The sequence below is a fragment of the Bos indicus x Bos taurus genome, chromosome 17, assembly GCF_003369695.1.
Source record: "Bos indicus x Bos taurus breed Angus x Brahman F1 hybrid chromosome 17, Bos_hybrid_MaternalHap_v2.0, whole genome shotgun sequence".
NCBI classification, from domain to species: domain Eukaryota; kingdom Metazoa; phylum Chordata; class Mammalia; order Artiodactyla; family Bovidae; genus Bos; species Bos indicus x Bos taurus.
In genome coordinates, this window is record NC_040092.1 from 67,361,437 (window position 1) to 67,379,120 (window position 17,684).

Here is a 17,684-nt window from a genome sequence, read left to right on the forward strand (position 1 = left end):
CTGCAACCCCGTGGACTGTAACCTGCCAAGCTCCTCTGTCCATGGGATTCTCCAGGCAGTAATACTGTAGTGGGTTGCCATTTCCTTCTTCACTAAATCAGCATGGAAATGACCAAAATACAAAACCTTCAAATACAGAAGAAAACCCTAGTCAATGAAGGAAACTGTAGACAACATGTAGGAAAATCCCAATGGCTAATATTTTAAAATGCAGCTGGTTCCATGTGTTCAAGAAAAAGAATTTTTGGTCTAAATTATGCTTTTAGAAACATTAAAGATAATCTTAATTATGAACCCCCATCCAAACTGGGATTTTTCAAAACAGACAACCTCTTTTTAAAATGGTATCAAATATTACAGAAGTATCATAAGTCAGTCGAAATATTGATGCTGGAGTCAAACTGCCATAGTTCAAAGCTGGGTTCCATCACTTGTTAGTGCTATGTCCTTAAATTGATGCCTCTATGCTTCAATTTCATCTATACAGAACTTACCTCACAGGACAGTTATCAAGATTGCATCAGTTAATGTAAGCGAGACACAGAACAATGCTTTACATTAGTAAGTGCTCAACACTGCTAGCTGCCATTGCTACTAGGATAAAAAAAAAACCATAGAGCTTTGTGGATTACATTTCAACCTTAACAATCACTAAGAAAGCAAAGATGCAAAATCCAGCTATGGTAATTTTGGACTAGAATGTTTTAAAACACAATCCTCAACAATTTTTACAAAGACTTCTTAAATTTTTTCAAAATTTTATTTAAAAATTAAGCTGGAACATCTTAGTAGTTGTGTTGTAACATTTTAAGATTCCAGATATCACTATCCATCCAAAAAGAACTCAATATTGGGGAAGCTGTGATAGAAGATTCTCTATTCAAGATATTTTGCCTGCTTATCACTCTCTGATTATCTTTCTTCTAAACATTTGCATTAGCCACAGATTATTAAAATATAAATGCTATATGTAACAAAATACCAATGATATGGTATTTCTAAAATGTATTACAGTTCCATACATTCCAATTCTCTTACAACAATGATAAGATTTACAGCAGCTTATTCTGGATTTTGACTGCTTCTTTCATTCATTATTATATAGAAGGCCTGTGATTTAACTGCTCCAGACCAAAGTCCACAGCATATGAGCAGCATAAAGATTTTCTATTTTTCATAAACTATTCTTGAATCAGCTAAAACAAATCACTTGAGAAGATACAAATTAACCTGTAAGTATTTCTAATTTTGTACCGTAAGTTTTCAAAGTCTCATATCAAAAACAGGGAAACTATCATTTATTATGTCTGTGAATTTAAGCAACAAGTGACTTACTCTTTTGTATGAACAGAAACAGAAAATTTCCAGATTCCAAAAATTATACTACCACTGAGCACCGAAGAATTGATGCTTTTGAACTGTGGTGTTGGAGACGACTCTTGAGAGTCCCTTGGACTGCAAAAAGATCCAACCAGGCCACCCTAAAGGAGATCAGTGCTGGGTGTTCACTGGAAGGACTGATGCTGAAGCTGAAACTCCAATACTTTGGCCACCTCATGCGAAGAGTTGACTCATTGGAAAAGACCCTGATCCTGGGAGGGATTGAAGGCGGGAGGAGAAGGGGACGACAGAGGATGAGATGGCTGGATGGCATCACAGACTCGATGGACATGAGTTTGGGTAAACTCTGGGAGTCGGTGATGGAAAGGGAGGCCTGGCGTGCTGCGATTCATGGGGTCGCAAAGAGTTGGACACAACTGAGCGACTGAACTCAACTGAAAGAGGAATAAATCAGAATCAATATCCTTTGGAGATGAAAATATGGTATTATAAAGCATATTCATTTATTCTGGGATACAGAGTGAGGCAGATTACTCTCTGTATCTAAGTCATTGTTTTTTAGTCTTTCCTAACCGTAGGTTGTTCTTGTTCAATCACTATGTCATGTTCGACACTTTGCGACTGAAACATCAGGCTCCTCTGTCCTTCACTATCTCCCAGAGTTTGCTCAAATTCATGTATACTGAGTCAGTCATGCTATCTAACCATCTTATCCTCTGCCACCCTCTTCTCCTTTTGCCTTCAATCTTTCCCAGGATAGGGTCTTTTCAAATGAGTTGGCTCTTGGCATCCAAGCCAAAGTCCTGGAGCTTCAGCTTCAGCATCAGCCCTTCCAACAAATATTCAGAGCTGATTTCCTTTAGGATTGACTGGCTTAATCTCCTTGATGTCCAAGGGACTCTCAAAAGTCTTCCTCTTCAGCACCACAGTTCAAAAGCATCAATTCTTTGGTGCTCAGCCTTCTTTAAGGTCCAAACTCTCAAGTCCATACATGAATACTGGAAAAACCATAGCTTCAACCATACCGACCTTTGTCAGCAAAATGATGATTCTGCTTTTTAACACGCTATCTAGGTTTCTCACAGTTTTCCTTCCAAGGAGCAAGCATCTCTTAATTTCATGTTTACCAAACTGGCATAAATGGTGATATTTGGAGTGCATTTGACTTTTTTAAATGAGTAACTGACTTTGGATTTTGTTCCCATATTTTGCCTTAGAACTTTAGGTTGTTAATATCAAGATGATACTTTTCCTCACTATTTTCATTAAACGTTTAAAGAAATATTTGTGATAAAACAAAAACCCAACTCTTGGGTTGAATTAAGTATTTCAGAAATGTCTAGTATGAAGTTCTCAGTGACTATAACATAACTTGCCTCAAGATCAAGTTCAACTCTTATAGTCTGTGCTGGGTTACCCCAGCTGTTAAAACTGGTCTTACACAGCTGCTCTCCAAGAATTTAGCAGATGATTATTATAGCTACACCTTTAAGTCAACAATGACAAAAATGACATAGTAATTACAGGTATTTCAATCATGCAAAAACTTCATGTGATGATAGAGTAATTTAAAAGCAACTTAATTTTCTCCAATTCACAAATAAAACTTTAGTACAAGAAAGAAGACAAAAACTTCTTTAATTTCAGCTTTTCAAGGTCCATAATTTAACTTACTTTCATGAACAAGTTTAAGCACAAAAGTTTCATTAATCTTTCAGTTAAACTAAAGACATTTTATCAACCATTTATTTCTCTCGTAAAAACTCTGAAAAATGCTACAGACCAGGGAGTAATAAATAAGGACATAATACTATACTTCTTTAAAGTACCATAAGTAATATAGGGTTGTTGTTTTTTTCTATACCTTAAAAAAATTAAACTGAGCTATAATGCAGAAGTTCACCAAATTGATGACTTAATACATTGTAGGAATTTATCCTATGAAAAATAAATATAAGGTATTTGACAGTGTTAACAATTTAAGAAATTAAATAGTAAGGAGGGGGGAGATAATTATATTTCCTACACTGTTGAATTTTTGATGTAATTGTAAGTAAAAATCAGTTATTTTGAGTGAGGTAAACATAGTTCTATGACGTCAGTTATACAATTTATAGTAATATACTATCACAGCATCTGAGATTTAACAATATTCACTGAATAATTTATTCATTATAAATATTCACTTATCAATATTCACCTCAAATTTAAGTGCAGAATTATTTTGAGTATAGAAAATATTTTAATATCTTAAACGGGTTGACAGCTGATTCCATCAGCCCCTTTACACTGTCAAAATACATAGTCAACAAAATCATCATCTGATAAACATCAACATTAATTTTATAGCTGAAGTTAAACTAAACTGACAGCTCAAGTTTTCATTCTTCCCAATAAATAAAACACTGTTTATCAAGAAAGATTAAAAGCAAAGAAAACGACAAAATTCAGTCCCTACAGTAATGATTATGCCTGAAACAGAAAGCTCTCAGGATGGAGGGGGGCAGTCGAGGGGTGCTAGGAGACTCTGAGATCAACAGGAGAGCTAAAGGAAGTTTGCAGCTACAGAGCCTAGAAAAAAATATACGTATTATTTCAGAGTGGTACAGTGATGTGAGGGAAGGATACAACACTGACTTGAGTTCCTTCCTAGTAGGCCATGATTTCTTTCACTTAATATCATGACAAGACTGTGAGGTATCATTCACTTATATTTTAAGGAATTACACAAAATACAGATATTACCTATGAAATCTGTTTTAGTTGAGTCTGATTTTTATGAAGTACAAATGAAAAACATAAAGTTATAAAAGCAAAGAAATGACCTCCCATAGCACACTGGGCTTCTCAAAGGTGGCCACAGCAATGCCCCCCATCTTTGCAATCTGTTCTGACAGCATACTGCGACACTCCTTCATTGAGAAGTGAGTCTGTTTCAACCAAGACAGAATGTGACTTCCTAGGATAGGCTGTAAGCAGGAGACTCCATACCCCTCTCGCTTGCTGGAATACTCACAAGGTAGCTCTGCTGTAAGCAGTCTGACTGCCCTGAGGCACCATACCATGAAGCAGCCCAAACTAACCCAGGTGAAAAGACTGCATCTGGCTAAGTCCTGAGACCACACGAGGAGGAAAAGACTCTTGGCTAGCGCTCAGCTGTTCCAGACGCCTGGGGTTTCATCCCCAGCTACCATCTGACCTCAACCCTAAATCGACAATTCCCAACTGAGCCCTTTCTAAATTCATAACCTACAAAAACAATGAGAAATAATAAAATAATTGTTATTTGCAAAACTTTGAGGTGCCAGTTAGGTGGCAATAGATAACTGAAACATCTTACCGAACAGGGAGCTCCAAGAACACTGGTTTACTGTTGTAACACGATAAATAGTCATCCTAGTAGAACTTTCATTTCAAAATTTAATGAGAATGGAAAAGATACCACGTGAGCTAGAATGAAAACTTAAATGAGTAAGTATTTGGAGATTGGTAAAAACTTTGGTGACAAATTCCCACCTTGATAATGCCCATTAGAAATGTGGCGTTTAGCAAGTCTCTGGTTATTTTAATAATAAACTTGACAAACTGTTACATATTGGAGAAGGCAATGGCACCCCACTCCAGTACTCTTGCCTGGAAAATCCCATGGACAGAGGAGCCTGGTAGGCTGCAGTCCATGGGGTCGCTTCGAGTCGGACCCGAATGAGCGACTCCACTTTTACTTTTCACTTTCATGCATTGGAGAAGGAAATGGCAACCCACTCCAGTGTTCTTGCCTGGAGAATCCCAGGGATAGGGGAGCCTGGTGGGCTGCCATCTATGGGGTCGCACAGAGTCGGACACGACTGAAGCGACTTAGTAACAGCAGTTACATATTACTTTGACTTGGACTTATATCCAAACTAGTTTGATATGTGACTAAGAAAGGAAAAATCAACTCACTTTTTCTGTTTCCTACAATCACGCCTTTGTCTTCATTCTAAGCAAAATTCAAATGCCTAGAGAGGCGTGCAGGTAAAATAAAGGAGAGAAACAGGTCAGGGTTAAGGACTAGAGAGGCCACTTAAAAGGTATTTTAACTGCTGTCATGTAAACACATGAACCCAGTGAGGCCAGACAGTTTACATTTGCAAAAGAAGGTGAAGGATCAATATTTTCTACGTGAACTTTACAGATTTTCATGTATTTGCAACATATTTAAATTTGTTTTAAAAAATCACTACATAAGATATTAATTTGCAATCTCTGCTCTGTTCTTTTCTAAGGAAACATAAAAATATAATAAAGATTAAACATAAGATTACTGATTTCTAAATGATAAAGAATAATGATTCTAAATGTTTTAATCTTCTTTTCTATAAAAGGTAACAGAGAGAAATAAGAAATAAACCAGAAAACTGAAAATTTAAGTAATAAACATTATAAATGCACCTCAGCATATTTAAATTTTTTACCCATTAGACCCTAAAACAGATGGTGGTATATTGGTAAAGTACAAACAATTCATTCCTGACAATTAAATTTATAATGTTGACATATAACACCAACATCTATAGCTAACCAAATGAACGACTCTTGGCACTTAGTTCTTAAAATTGACCAGTATTCTCTTCATATGTCCATTTTTCATTTGCATCTGATTTCAAAACCTAGAAATTGTCATTTAAGGCCAATCAGAAACATGGGGGAGGGGAGAGCATTTTTCACTTTGAAAGTACAGCATCTTCTAAAAGCAACTGTTATTCTAAAACACAGAAGTTATCTTTAATAGTAGCCTTAGCAAAGACCACTGAACAGAAGAACATGGTACATTTCAATGAAATATCCTTTTCTGGAACCATCCCGCTCAATCTTATACATTATTTTTAGCCCTGGTGACCTATAAATATAATCATCATTCTTCTATTTACACTTCATATAATTAGAGGTTAAAGTTTACAGGCAAAGTGCTACTCTGACAATAATTCTTATCATTAGGAGGAATCGAATCTATGTTCTACACCAGACGCATCTAGTAGCTTACACCAACACTTTACAAAATGTGTTTGCTAAAATAGATTCTAAGGAGCGACCATTTTTACTTAAATTATTCTTCCATTAGTAAAGACTACTTTACAAAATGTGTTCACTAGATTCTACGGAGAGACCCTTTTTACATAAATTATTCTTCCATTAGTAAAGACTGCTTTTGTTTGTTTATAATAATCTCTTTTTTTTCTTTTTTTTTAAATTTTATTTTATTTTTAAACTTTACATTAATCTCTTAACTATGAAAAATAAAGATATTTTCTATAGTATCAAGCAGTAATTCTAGAATTTCTACAGAAGTACCAAAGAGAATTTTCTCTTGCATATATTCCAGTTCCAGCTATTCAATTCAGGAACCTACATTACTGAATACAACTAGTCCTCATCTGAGGACTCAAAGCCCCAGCATTACGAAAAGTACTTTTGGGTTTTCTTTCAAATCCCTTCCAAGTTTAACAACCAAATTAGGAAAACAAATACCTATCAGGGAGCAAAACCACTTTACAGTTAGTACTAACAAAATTTACAATATCAAACAGCTGAACTCTATGCTAAAAGTCAAAATAACTTAGACAAAAATTAGTGGAATAGTTTCAACCCACCTAAGACAGCTGATATCTTTTAAACTAAAAATATTTTGCAGAGTATTTTCTAGCCTGTACTAGTCTGTTAAGCTAGCCTTAGCACAATCTTTTTACGTTACAATAGATCTTATGAAATATAATACTTAACACTTCATTAAGGATTTATTATCTGCCAGTTACTTTCTAAGTACTTTACAAACATTATCTCATTGAATTCTCTTAATAATACTGACAATTATTATTAGTAGTAGTATCATAAAAACAACAGAATGAGAAAGACTAGGGATCTCTTCAAGAAAATCAGAAATACCAAAGGAACATTTCATGCAAAGATGGGCTCGATAAAGGACGGAAATGGTATGGACCTAACAGAAGCAGAAGATATTAAGAAGAGATGGCAAGAATACACAGAAGAACTGTACAAAACAGATCTTCACGACCCAGATAATCAAGATGGTGTGATCACTAACCTAGAGCCAGACATCCTGGAATGTGAAGTCAAGTGGGCCTTAGAAAGCATCACTATGAACAAAGCTAGTGGAGGTGACAGAATTCCAGTTGAGCTATTCCAAATCCTGAAAGATGATGCTGTGAAAGTGCTGCACTCAATATGCCAGCAAATTTGGAAAACTCAGCAGTGGCCACAGGATTGGAAAAAGTCAGTTTTCATTCCAATCCCAAAGAAAGCCAATGCAAAAGAATGCTCAAACTACCACACAACTGCACTCATCTCACATGCTAGTAAAGTACTGCTCAAAATTCTCCAAGCCAGGCTTCAGCAATATGTGAACCGTGAACTTCCTGATGTTCAAGCTGGTTTTAGAAAAGGCAGAGGAACCAGAGATCAAATTGCCAATATCTGCTGGATCATCGAAAAAGCAAGAGAGTTCCAGAAAAACATCTATTTTTGCTTTATTGACTATGCCAAAGCCTTTGACTGTGTGGATCACAATAAACTGTGGAAAATTCTTCAAGAGATGGGAATACCAGATCACCTGACCTGCCTCTTGAGAAATTTGTATGCAGGTCAGGAAGCAGCAGTTAGAACTGGACATGGAACAACAGACTGGTTCCAAATAGGAAAAGGAGTTCATCAAGGCTGTATATTGTCACCCTGTTTATTTAACTTATATGCAGAGTACATCATGAGAAATGCTGGACTGGAAGAAACACAAGCTGGAATCAAGATTGCCAGGAGAAATACCAATAACCTCAGATATGCAGATGACACCACCCTTATGGCAGAAAGTGAAGAGGAACTAAAAAGCCTCTTGATGAAAGTGAAAGTGGAGAGTGAAAAAGTTGGCTTAAAGCTCAACATTCAGACAACGAAGATCATGGCATCTGGTCCCACCACTTCATGGGAAATAGATGGGGAAACAGTGGAAACAGTGTCAGACTTTATTTTGGGGGGCTCCAAAATCACTACAGATGGTGACTGCAGCCATGAAATAAAAAGACGCTTACTCCTTGGAAGGAAAGTTATGACCAACCTAGATAGCATATTCAAAAGCAGAGACATTACTTTGCCAACAAAGGTTCGTCTAGTCGAGGCTATGATTTTTCCTGTGGTCATGTATGGATGTGAGAGTTGGACTGTGAAGAAGGCTGAGCACCAAAGAATTGATGCTTTTGAACTGTGGTGTTGGAGAAGACTCTTGAGAGTCCCTTGGACTGCAAGGAGATCCAACCAGTCCATTCTGAAGGAGATCAGCCCTGGGATTTCTTTGGAAGGAATGATGCTAAAGCTGAAACTCCAGTACTCTGGCCACCTCATGTGAAGAGTTGACTCATTGGAAAAGACTCTGATGCTGGGAGGGATTGGGGGCAGGAGGAGAAGGGGACGACAGAGGATCAGATGGCTGGATGGCATCACTGACTCGATGGACGTGAGTCTGAGTGAACTCCGGGAGTTGGTGATGGACAGGGAGGCCTGGCGTGCTGTGATTCATGGGGTCGCAAAGAGTCGGACACGACTGAGCGACTGATCTGATCATAATAGTAATTACGATACTACTATCATCCTTAACACTGTGTAAGTGCTCGCTTCAGCAGCACATATACTAAAAACACTGTATAAGAGAGGTTAACAGTTTGCCCAAGGTCAAAGTGCCATGAAATGACAGACCTAGTACTTAAAACCTTCACAGTCTTGACTTCAGAGATCACAATCTTGTGCTCAGTTGCTGAGTCCTGTCCGACTCTTTGCAGCCCCATGGACTGTAGCCCACCAGGCTTCTCTGTCCATGGGATTTTCCAGGCAAAAACACTGGAGTGGGTTGCCATTTCCTTCTCCAGGGGATCTTCCTGATCCAGGGATTGAACCTGCATCTTTTGTATCCCCTGCACTGGCAGGCAGATTCTTTACCACTTTACTTACCAGTATTTAAAAGCATTGATATGTTTGTTATAGATGTTATGCTATTGAGGGCACTGCCTACTGAATCACTCACAAAGCCCCATTTGAGTAATTCTTTTTATATATTATTAGGGAAGGGGGTTTGTGTGTGTGAGAGAGACCAACATACTTTCCCTTGAGAGGACTCAGCACTTTCTCCTCTTAATTTTATCATAAGGAAGCAGACAGACTATCCAAGGTTACACAAACTTCAATCTGCATTAAAATCATGTAGGAGTTTGTTAAAAATACATATTCCTTGGTTAAGTAGTTCTGGAGTGTAACCCAGCAAGTTGCACTTTTAGTAAGCATTCCAGATGTTTCTGATGGATCACACTTGAAGGAATACTAGTCCTTATGAGTGGCCAGTTTAGTTCAGTTTAATTGCTCAGTTGTGTCTGACTCTTTGTGACCCCAAAGGCCAACCTGTAACAGCTTAGTCCAACTCATCATAACCCACTCCTTATCTCTTCTCACAGCTTTGTCTTTAGGGTCTACTCTGCTATTTTCCCTGGTTCTGATCGTCATGTACACTTGATTATTGTATGTGTTTATATATATATGCCACATAAAATTCCTTGTGAAAGTTAGGATACAATTTCTTTTAAACAGGGCTAAATTCATTTGGCAGTTCACTACCTAAAAAGGTCCTTGGGTTCCTGCTAAGACCCTGTGCTCTCTATATGGTGCTCTTCTGCTCCAGCCAACTCAAAATGTCCTTAACGGATGAAAACTATTTTAATTTTGCAATGACTGATTAACAGCACACTCTTCTTCCACATATCATGTCCACTGGAAATGGGTGTCTATGGGTCAAACCAGCTCACAGAAATGCTTCTGAAAAATCTGGATGCCAACATACAAAAAATTGAGAAATTATCATTGAAAAATCTGGAATTACAATGCAACTTGAAAAACTGGAAAATAGGCAATATTAGGATCCCAAGTTTCAGTCATCCCCTTTATTTAAAGATGTTTTGGCTCCCCAGGTAGTATACTTAGGCTATTTCATTAATTTCATTCATTTAAATTACCTTTCTGGCCCCTATACCTCAAGTCTGTGCCTCCTATAAACTGTGATGGGAGAAATGAGGTTAAAAAGATTTTTTGGAAGAAAATCATTTCAGCATAGTCAAGGAAATCACTGCTGGAAATTAGTTACAAGACAAGTAAATATTATTATAGAAACATTTCTAGTAATAATACTAACCTGATTTTCCCAAACCTTCTGACTTTTTAGAAAATCAAAGTAATCTTAACTTTACACCCTCAACCCCAGACTTGTCCCACCCCCACCACCCTTTTTGAAACATAATGCCCTTATAGCAGATGCAAGCACTTGCCACAGCAATACGCCCCCATGCCTCCCTCTCCCTACTCCCTTAAAAGCCAGTGTTAAATTGTGGCACATCTTAGAAGAAAAATGGCAATTCTTCTGGGGCTCAATAATATTGCTAAATTGAACCAAATTTTAACTATAAGCTAATGTTTTCTCCAGATACATGTTAAAAAGTTTTAATGTCTTCATTCCATCAATAGAATCTAATATCTCTCATTCTCTAGGAAGGAGATCATTTCCAACTGTATCGAGACTGATCTGTGTTTTTCTTTTTTTTTTTTTTTTTTTTACACTACTGACCAATTAACAGTCACCAAAATATTAGCATAATTTATTTGGTAAATGTAGCTAATTTCATAATCAGAGAAAAAGATCAGAAATCTAGCTCAGTGTTCAATCACTGAGGCTAGTATCAGCCTGTTAAAATACAGCATTAAGTGTAATTTTCAAAACATGGTAATGATCCAAAAAACAGCAAACATTACACAAAATCTAACTTTATCAGAGAACACTGTCTATCAGAGCAGTGGCTAAGTTGAGAAGTTCATGAGGATTCAAGAGGACTAACTCCTCAGTATAATTTAAAACTAAAGATCAAAGTTTTTTCACTTATTTATAGTAACTAATTTGAGGAAATAACTTGACACTAAAATTAACAAAGATAAGGAAGAGAAACTAAAAAGATAAAGTTCTTTGAAGACTTGAACTGTATGGTTGCTCCTTCTCTGTCACATGATCAGACTCTCCTCTAGGGGTGTGTGTGAAAGTCACTCAGTCGTGTCTGACTTTGTGACCCCACGGACTATATAGTCCCCGAAATTCTCCAGACCAGAATACTGGAGTGGGTAGCCTTTCCCTTCTCCAGGGGATCTTCCCAACCCAGGGGTAGAACCCAGGTCTCCCTCACTGCAGGCGGATTCTTTACCACCTAGGCCACAAGGGAAGCCCGAGAATACTGGAGTGGGTAGTCTATCCCTTCTCCGGATGATCTTCCTGACCCAGGAATCGAACCAGGGTCTCCCGCATTGCAGGCGGATTATTTACCAATGGAGCTATGAGGAGGTAAACACTGTATTTCCCCTGAGTTCACACTAATCTTCCATTACAAAAAAGGAAGCATCAATAGTAGCTGAAGAGAAAATACTCTTATTTTTCACTCCAAATATAATATAGAAATTAATAGTGACAGTTCAGTTCAGTCATTCAGTCGTGTCCGACTCTGCGACCCCATGGACTGCAGCACGCAAGGCCTCCTTGTCCATTACCAACTCCCAGGGATGACTCAAACTCATGTCCATTGAGTTGGTGATGCCATCCAATCGTCTCATCCTCTTTCGTCCCCTTCTCCTCCCACCTTCAATCTTTCCCAGCATCAGGGTCTTTTCCAATGAGTCAGTTCTTCGCATCAGGTGGCCAAAGTATTGGAGTTTCAGCTTCAGCATCAGTCCTTCCAATGAACATTCAGGACTGATTTCCTTTAGGATGGACTGGTTGGATCTCCTTGCAGTCCAAGGGACTCTCAAGAGTCTTCTCCAACACCACACTTCAAAAGCATCAATTCTTCAGTGCTCAGCTTTCTTTATAGTCCAACTCTCACATCCATACATGACCACTGGAAACACGATAGCCTTGACTAGACAGACCTCTGTTGGCAAAGTAATGTCTCTGCTTTTTAATATACTATCTAGGTGGGTCATAACTTTCCTTCCAAGGAGTAAGCGTCTTTTTATTTCATGGCTGCAGTCACCATCTGCAGTGACTTTGGAGCCAAAAAAATAAAGTCTGTCACTCTTTCCCCATCTATTTGCCATGAAGTGATGGGACCAGAGGCCATGATCTTAGTTTTCTGAATGTTGAGTTTTAAGCAAACTTTTTCACTCTCCACTTTCACTTTCATCAAGAGGCTCTTTAGTTCTTCTTCACTTTCTGCCATAAGGGTGGTATCATCTGCATATCTGAGGTTATTGATATTTCTCCCAGCAATCTTGATTCCAGCTTGTGCTTCCTCCAGCCCAGCATTTCTCATGATGTACTCTGCATAGAAGTTAACTAAGCAGGGTGACAATATACAGCCTTGAAGTACTCCTTTTCCTATTTGGAACCAGTCTGTTGTTCCATGTCCAGTTCTAACTGTTGCTTCCTGACCTGCACACAGATTTCTCAAGAGGCAGATCAGGTGGTCTGGTATTCCCATCTCTTGAAGAATTTTCCACAGTTTATTGTGATCCACATAGTCAAAGTCTTGTCAATAAAGCAGATATAGATGTTTCTGGAACTCTCCTGATTTTTTGATGATCTGGCGGATGTTGGCAATTTGATCTCTGGTTCCTCTGCCTTTTCCAAAACCAGCTTGAACATCTGGAAGTTCACAGTTCATGTATTGTTGAAGCCTGGCTTGGAGAATTTCGATCATTACTTTGCTATGACTTTGGTCATAGCAAATACCCTCTTCCAACAACACAAGAGAAGACTCTACACATGGACATCACCAGACGGTCAACACCGAAATCAGACTGATTATATTCTTTGCAGCCAAAGATGGAGACTGTCTATGCAGTCAGCAAAAACAAGACCGGGAGCAGACTGTGGCTCACATCATGAACTCCTTATTGCCAAATTCAGATTTAAATTGAAGAAAGTAGGGAAAACCACTAGACCATTCAGTGAAGTTGCTCAGTCATGTCCGACTGTTTGCAACTCCATGGACCATTCAAGTATGAACTAAATCAAATCCCTTATGATTATACAGTGGAAGTGAGAAATAGATTTAAGAGACTAGATCTGATTGACAGAGTGCCTGATGAACTATGGACAGAGGTTTGTGACATTGTATAGGAGACAGGGAGCAAGACCATCCCCAAGAAAAAGAAATGCAAAACAGCAAAATGGCCATCTGAGGAGGTCTTACAAATAGCTGTGAAAAGAAGAGAAGTGAAAAGCAAAGGGGAAAAGTAAAGATATACCCATTTGAATGCAGAGTTCCAAAGAATAGCAAGGAGAGATTTAAAAAAAGCCTTGCTCAGTGATCAACACAAAGAAATAGAGGAAAACAATAGAATGGGAAAGACTAGAGATCTCTTCAAGAAAATAAGAGATACCAAGGGAACATTTCATGAAAGACGGGCTCAATAAAGGACAGAAATGGTATGGACCTAACAGAAGCAGAAGATATTAAGAAGAGGTGGCAAGAATACACAGAAGAACTGTACAAAAAATATCTCCATGACCCAGATAATCACAATGGTGTGATCACTCACCTAGAGCCAGACATCCTGGAATGTGAAGTCAAGTGGACCTTAGGAAGCATCACTACAAACAAAGCTAGTGGAGTGATGGAATTCCAGGTGAACTATTTTAAATCCTAAAAGATGCTGCTGTGAAAGTGCTGCACCCAATATGCCAGCAAATTTGGAAAACTCAATAGTGGCCACAGGACTGGAAAAGGTCAGTTTTCATTCCAATCCCTAAGAAAGGCAATGCCAAAGAATAGTTTAAAGTGTTCTCTAAAGTATGTCTGAAGGAGCAATAAAAATTTAATCAAGTCTATACTTTATATTTAAGATGTTGAATTTCCTTTTTAAAAGCTATCAAAGGTAATAGCAATTCGGAGGTCAAATGTGACTCAAGGTCAGTATTTTTTGGAGCCTGCACAATGCTTTTTTTTTTCTAACTGAAATGTTAGTACCTTTTAGGGCAGGCATGTGTCCTGCAGTTCATAAGAACATGAACAATCTTACAGGCTCAGTCAGGACTTTGTTCACTCATTCATACCACCTGTCTAGGAACTGTAGATCATATTTCTTATTTCTTCATCCCAAGTGACTAAAAGAAATGAAGGAAGAAGAATCATCTGCTCAAATATTCTTTAGTTCAGGATGATCAGGCTATGTGCAAGAATATTACCTTCTATGTTAACAAAAGAGGAAATCTGAACAAGGAAGATAGCCTTTCAGAGGGATCATTCTTTTCTCACATCTACAGCGAGGATGCCCTGAGCAACAGTGATAGGACGTTAGTTGTTAATACACTTAACTGCGGATATCTGAGAGCTTTTCAAAAAACATACACATATTCCCAAGGCACAGTAAGTTTGGGCACATATGTATTGTCATCCCAAGGCTCACTGTTCACTTTTTGTTATCACTGTTGTTTTAAAATAGCAAAATGAATATATGATAGCTTCTGGTTAAAAAAAGAAAGGGAACACTAGGTATCTCACATATTATATGACACTGCACACAACTACTCCAAATATTAATTTCTAATTCTGAGCAAGAAATAGTGTACTAGAACACGAAGTGTAAGATAAAAAGCACCTGCCAAGTATTTAAACACATTAAAAGCAGTAATAAGGTACCATATGGCCCTCTAGTGTTCAATGAAGAAACAGATGAATTTATATATGACATTTCATAGTAAAAAAAAAAAAATACTTTCTCTGATTTACTAAGTATACTAAACATGTTAATGTATGACTTCTACAAAAATCCAAACAGGTTTTATTTTCTGTGGCTTTACTTCTACATGCTTTCTTTTGAACTATCATTTATGTTTAGACTATCCAAAAGATTCTGAAAGAACTGTGAAATGTTTTCAAAGATTTTCCATAAATCAGACATAAAAATAGCCCCTTTCCTCCCAAAAATTCCAATCTTAAACAGAGAAGAAACAATGCCTCTCAATTAAAACTAAACAGTATTAAATTTAAGGACATTTTCAAAGAATCAAAATAATAGTGTCATGACTACAAATTAGGTAGGTATTTAGAACACAACTAATCCAAATTCTCTAATAGCATTTTCTTTTCTCTGTATTCTACTTCTATAATTCATCCAACTTGGTTTTCTCTTATCATAATTTACGGATGGCAGACATTCATCACAGCAGCCAAGGCAACGACACACATGGAAACTGTCTTCCCCAGAAGACACGTCACGGATGGGACCGAGATTCAGGACAAGAGTCAAAGTAAAGCAGCAGACTCACAGGGGATTAAGACTGCATATTAATCAGTTTGAAGAAATGAGGCACTGGGAATAGGAGAGGGGAGGAAAAGCACCGGTGACTTCCTGGGAAAGCAGTTTAGCATTGTATTTTAAAAGCAGTCTCTGAAATTGCTTCATCTTAAATGCAAGATGAGATGCATGCTTCAGGGAGAGCCAAACGTGCTGTCAAGGGGTACTCTAAGTAACTCTCTGAAGAAACCATATATTAAACAAATGTCTTAAAAACAAAGATACCATCATCCTAACTGCTAAGTCACTTCAGTCATTTCCGACTCTGCATGACCCCATAGACGGCAGACCACCGGCTCCCCCGTCCCTGGGATTCTCCAGGCAAGAACACTGGAGTGGGTTGCCATTTCCTTCTCCAATGCATGAAAGTGAAAAGTGAAAGTTAAGTCGCTCAGTCGTGTCCGACTCTTAGCGACCCCATGGACTTCAGCCCACCAGGCCCCTCTGTCCATGGGATTTTCCAGGCAAGAGTACTGGAGTGGGGTGCCATTTATCATCCTAACTACTACTCCTCTAATAATGTGGTAAGATGACCATAGCGAATTGCCAACGTAGCGCCTGAGTCCTAGAGATGTGAAGAATTAGTTTGAAATCAGGGTGTGTGACATTTCCACCTCTGTTCTTCTTTCTCAAGATTGCTTTGACTATTCAGTGTCTCTTGTGGTTCTATACAAATTTTAGGATTGTTTGTTCTATTTCTGTGGAAAATGCCATTTGAATTTTGTTAGGAATTGCACTGAATTAGTAGATTGCTTCCAATAGTTCGGACACTTTAACAATATTCTTCCAACTCATTAGCACAGAGTACCTTTGTATTTGTCTTCAATTTATTTCATTAACATTTTGTACTTTTCAGTATTCATGTCTTTCACTTCCTTGGTTAATTTCTAGGTATTTTATTCTTTTTGATACAACTGCAAAAAATGATGGTTTTCTTCACTTCTCTGATATTTCAGTATTAGCACATAAAAATGCAAGAGATTTTGTGCAGTGATCCTCTATTCTAAAATGTTACTGAATTCATTTATTCTAAACATTTTTTTAGTAGAGTCTCAAGGATTTTCTACATAACGTGTCGTCTGAAACTAGTGGCAGTTTTAGTTTTCCTCCCCACTATATTCAGCTGCATTTTCATGAATAAACTACATAATGTCCTTCCTTGTGAGAGATGTCTTTCCATCCAGTCTTCCATTGGCGCATTATACATTATGGACGCTATCCAAAAAAACTAAGTAGAACAACAACTGGTTTCTAGTAGATATAGTTTTTCTCCCAATAAATAATAGCAATATACGTCTGTTGTAAGAAGCTTGGGAAATTCTGAAAACTATATAAGAAAAAATAAAAATAAATCAACCACATTCAGAGATAATTTCTAACATTTGATTTAATTCTTTCTGACCTTTTCCCATGCATATATAGATTACTATATGTTTGTTTCACAGTTAGAATCATATTATATACATAGCTTTGAGTTCTATATTTTAGTAAATATACTTATAAAGTTTCCTGTTATCTAATTTCCTTTAAAAACATGATTTTTAATGACTGTATGAGTTACCTTCAATTGATTTCTGCATCTTTGCAACATGGTTCTTAAATTCTCAGGGGACTCAATTGCTAATTGCAATATTAGTTAACTGCTAAATGTAATTGAAAATTACAATATTCTTCAAGGTAACTATCTTCATATTGAATATCTGAGTCTTAAGCTAAACTTAAATGGCATGCCTATTTATAATTTATACTTTAATTTGGGTACATCTTAAGAGGTGAAATGAGAATTGCTCAAATTACAATTTATGAAATTTCAATGTTCAACATGAATCAGCACTAGAGACAAATACATCAAATTTCTACTGTTCAAAAAATAAAAGTAAATGTCAACTCAAGACAACACTGACCCCAAAAGTTACAAGATAATAACACCAAATGAACTGCATAATGTAGAGAGCAAATAATGGGTTCAAGGAATTGAA

At 37.4% G+C, this 17,684-nt stretch overlaps 1 protein-coding gene across 3 annotated transcripts in view; it reads right to left on the bottom strand.

Moving 5' to 3' along the window:
* The window catches only part of FBXW7 (F-box and WD repeat domain containing 7), a 226,026-nt gene that overhangs the window by 69,762 nt on the left and 138,580 nt on the right, over positions 1-17,684 (bottom strand). The window contains exon 4 of one of the 3 annotated variants that reach the window (XM_027513450.1): positions 12,686-12,724. The exons of the other annotated variants lie outside the window; for them this stretch is intronic. Coding sequence (XP_027369251.1) covers positions 12,713-12,724 — 12 coding nt within the window. The 3' untranslated portion in view covers positions 12,686-12,712. Of the gene's footprint in view, positions 1-12,685; positions 12,725-17,684 lie in introns of those variants that run through there. 3 annotated transcript variants of the gene reach the window in all.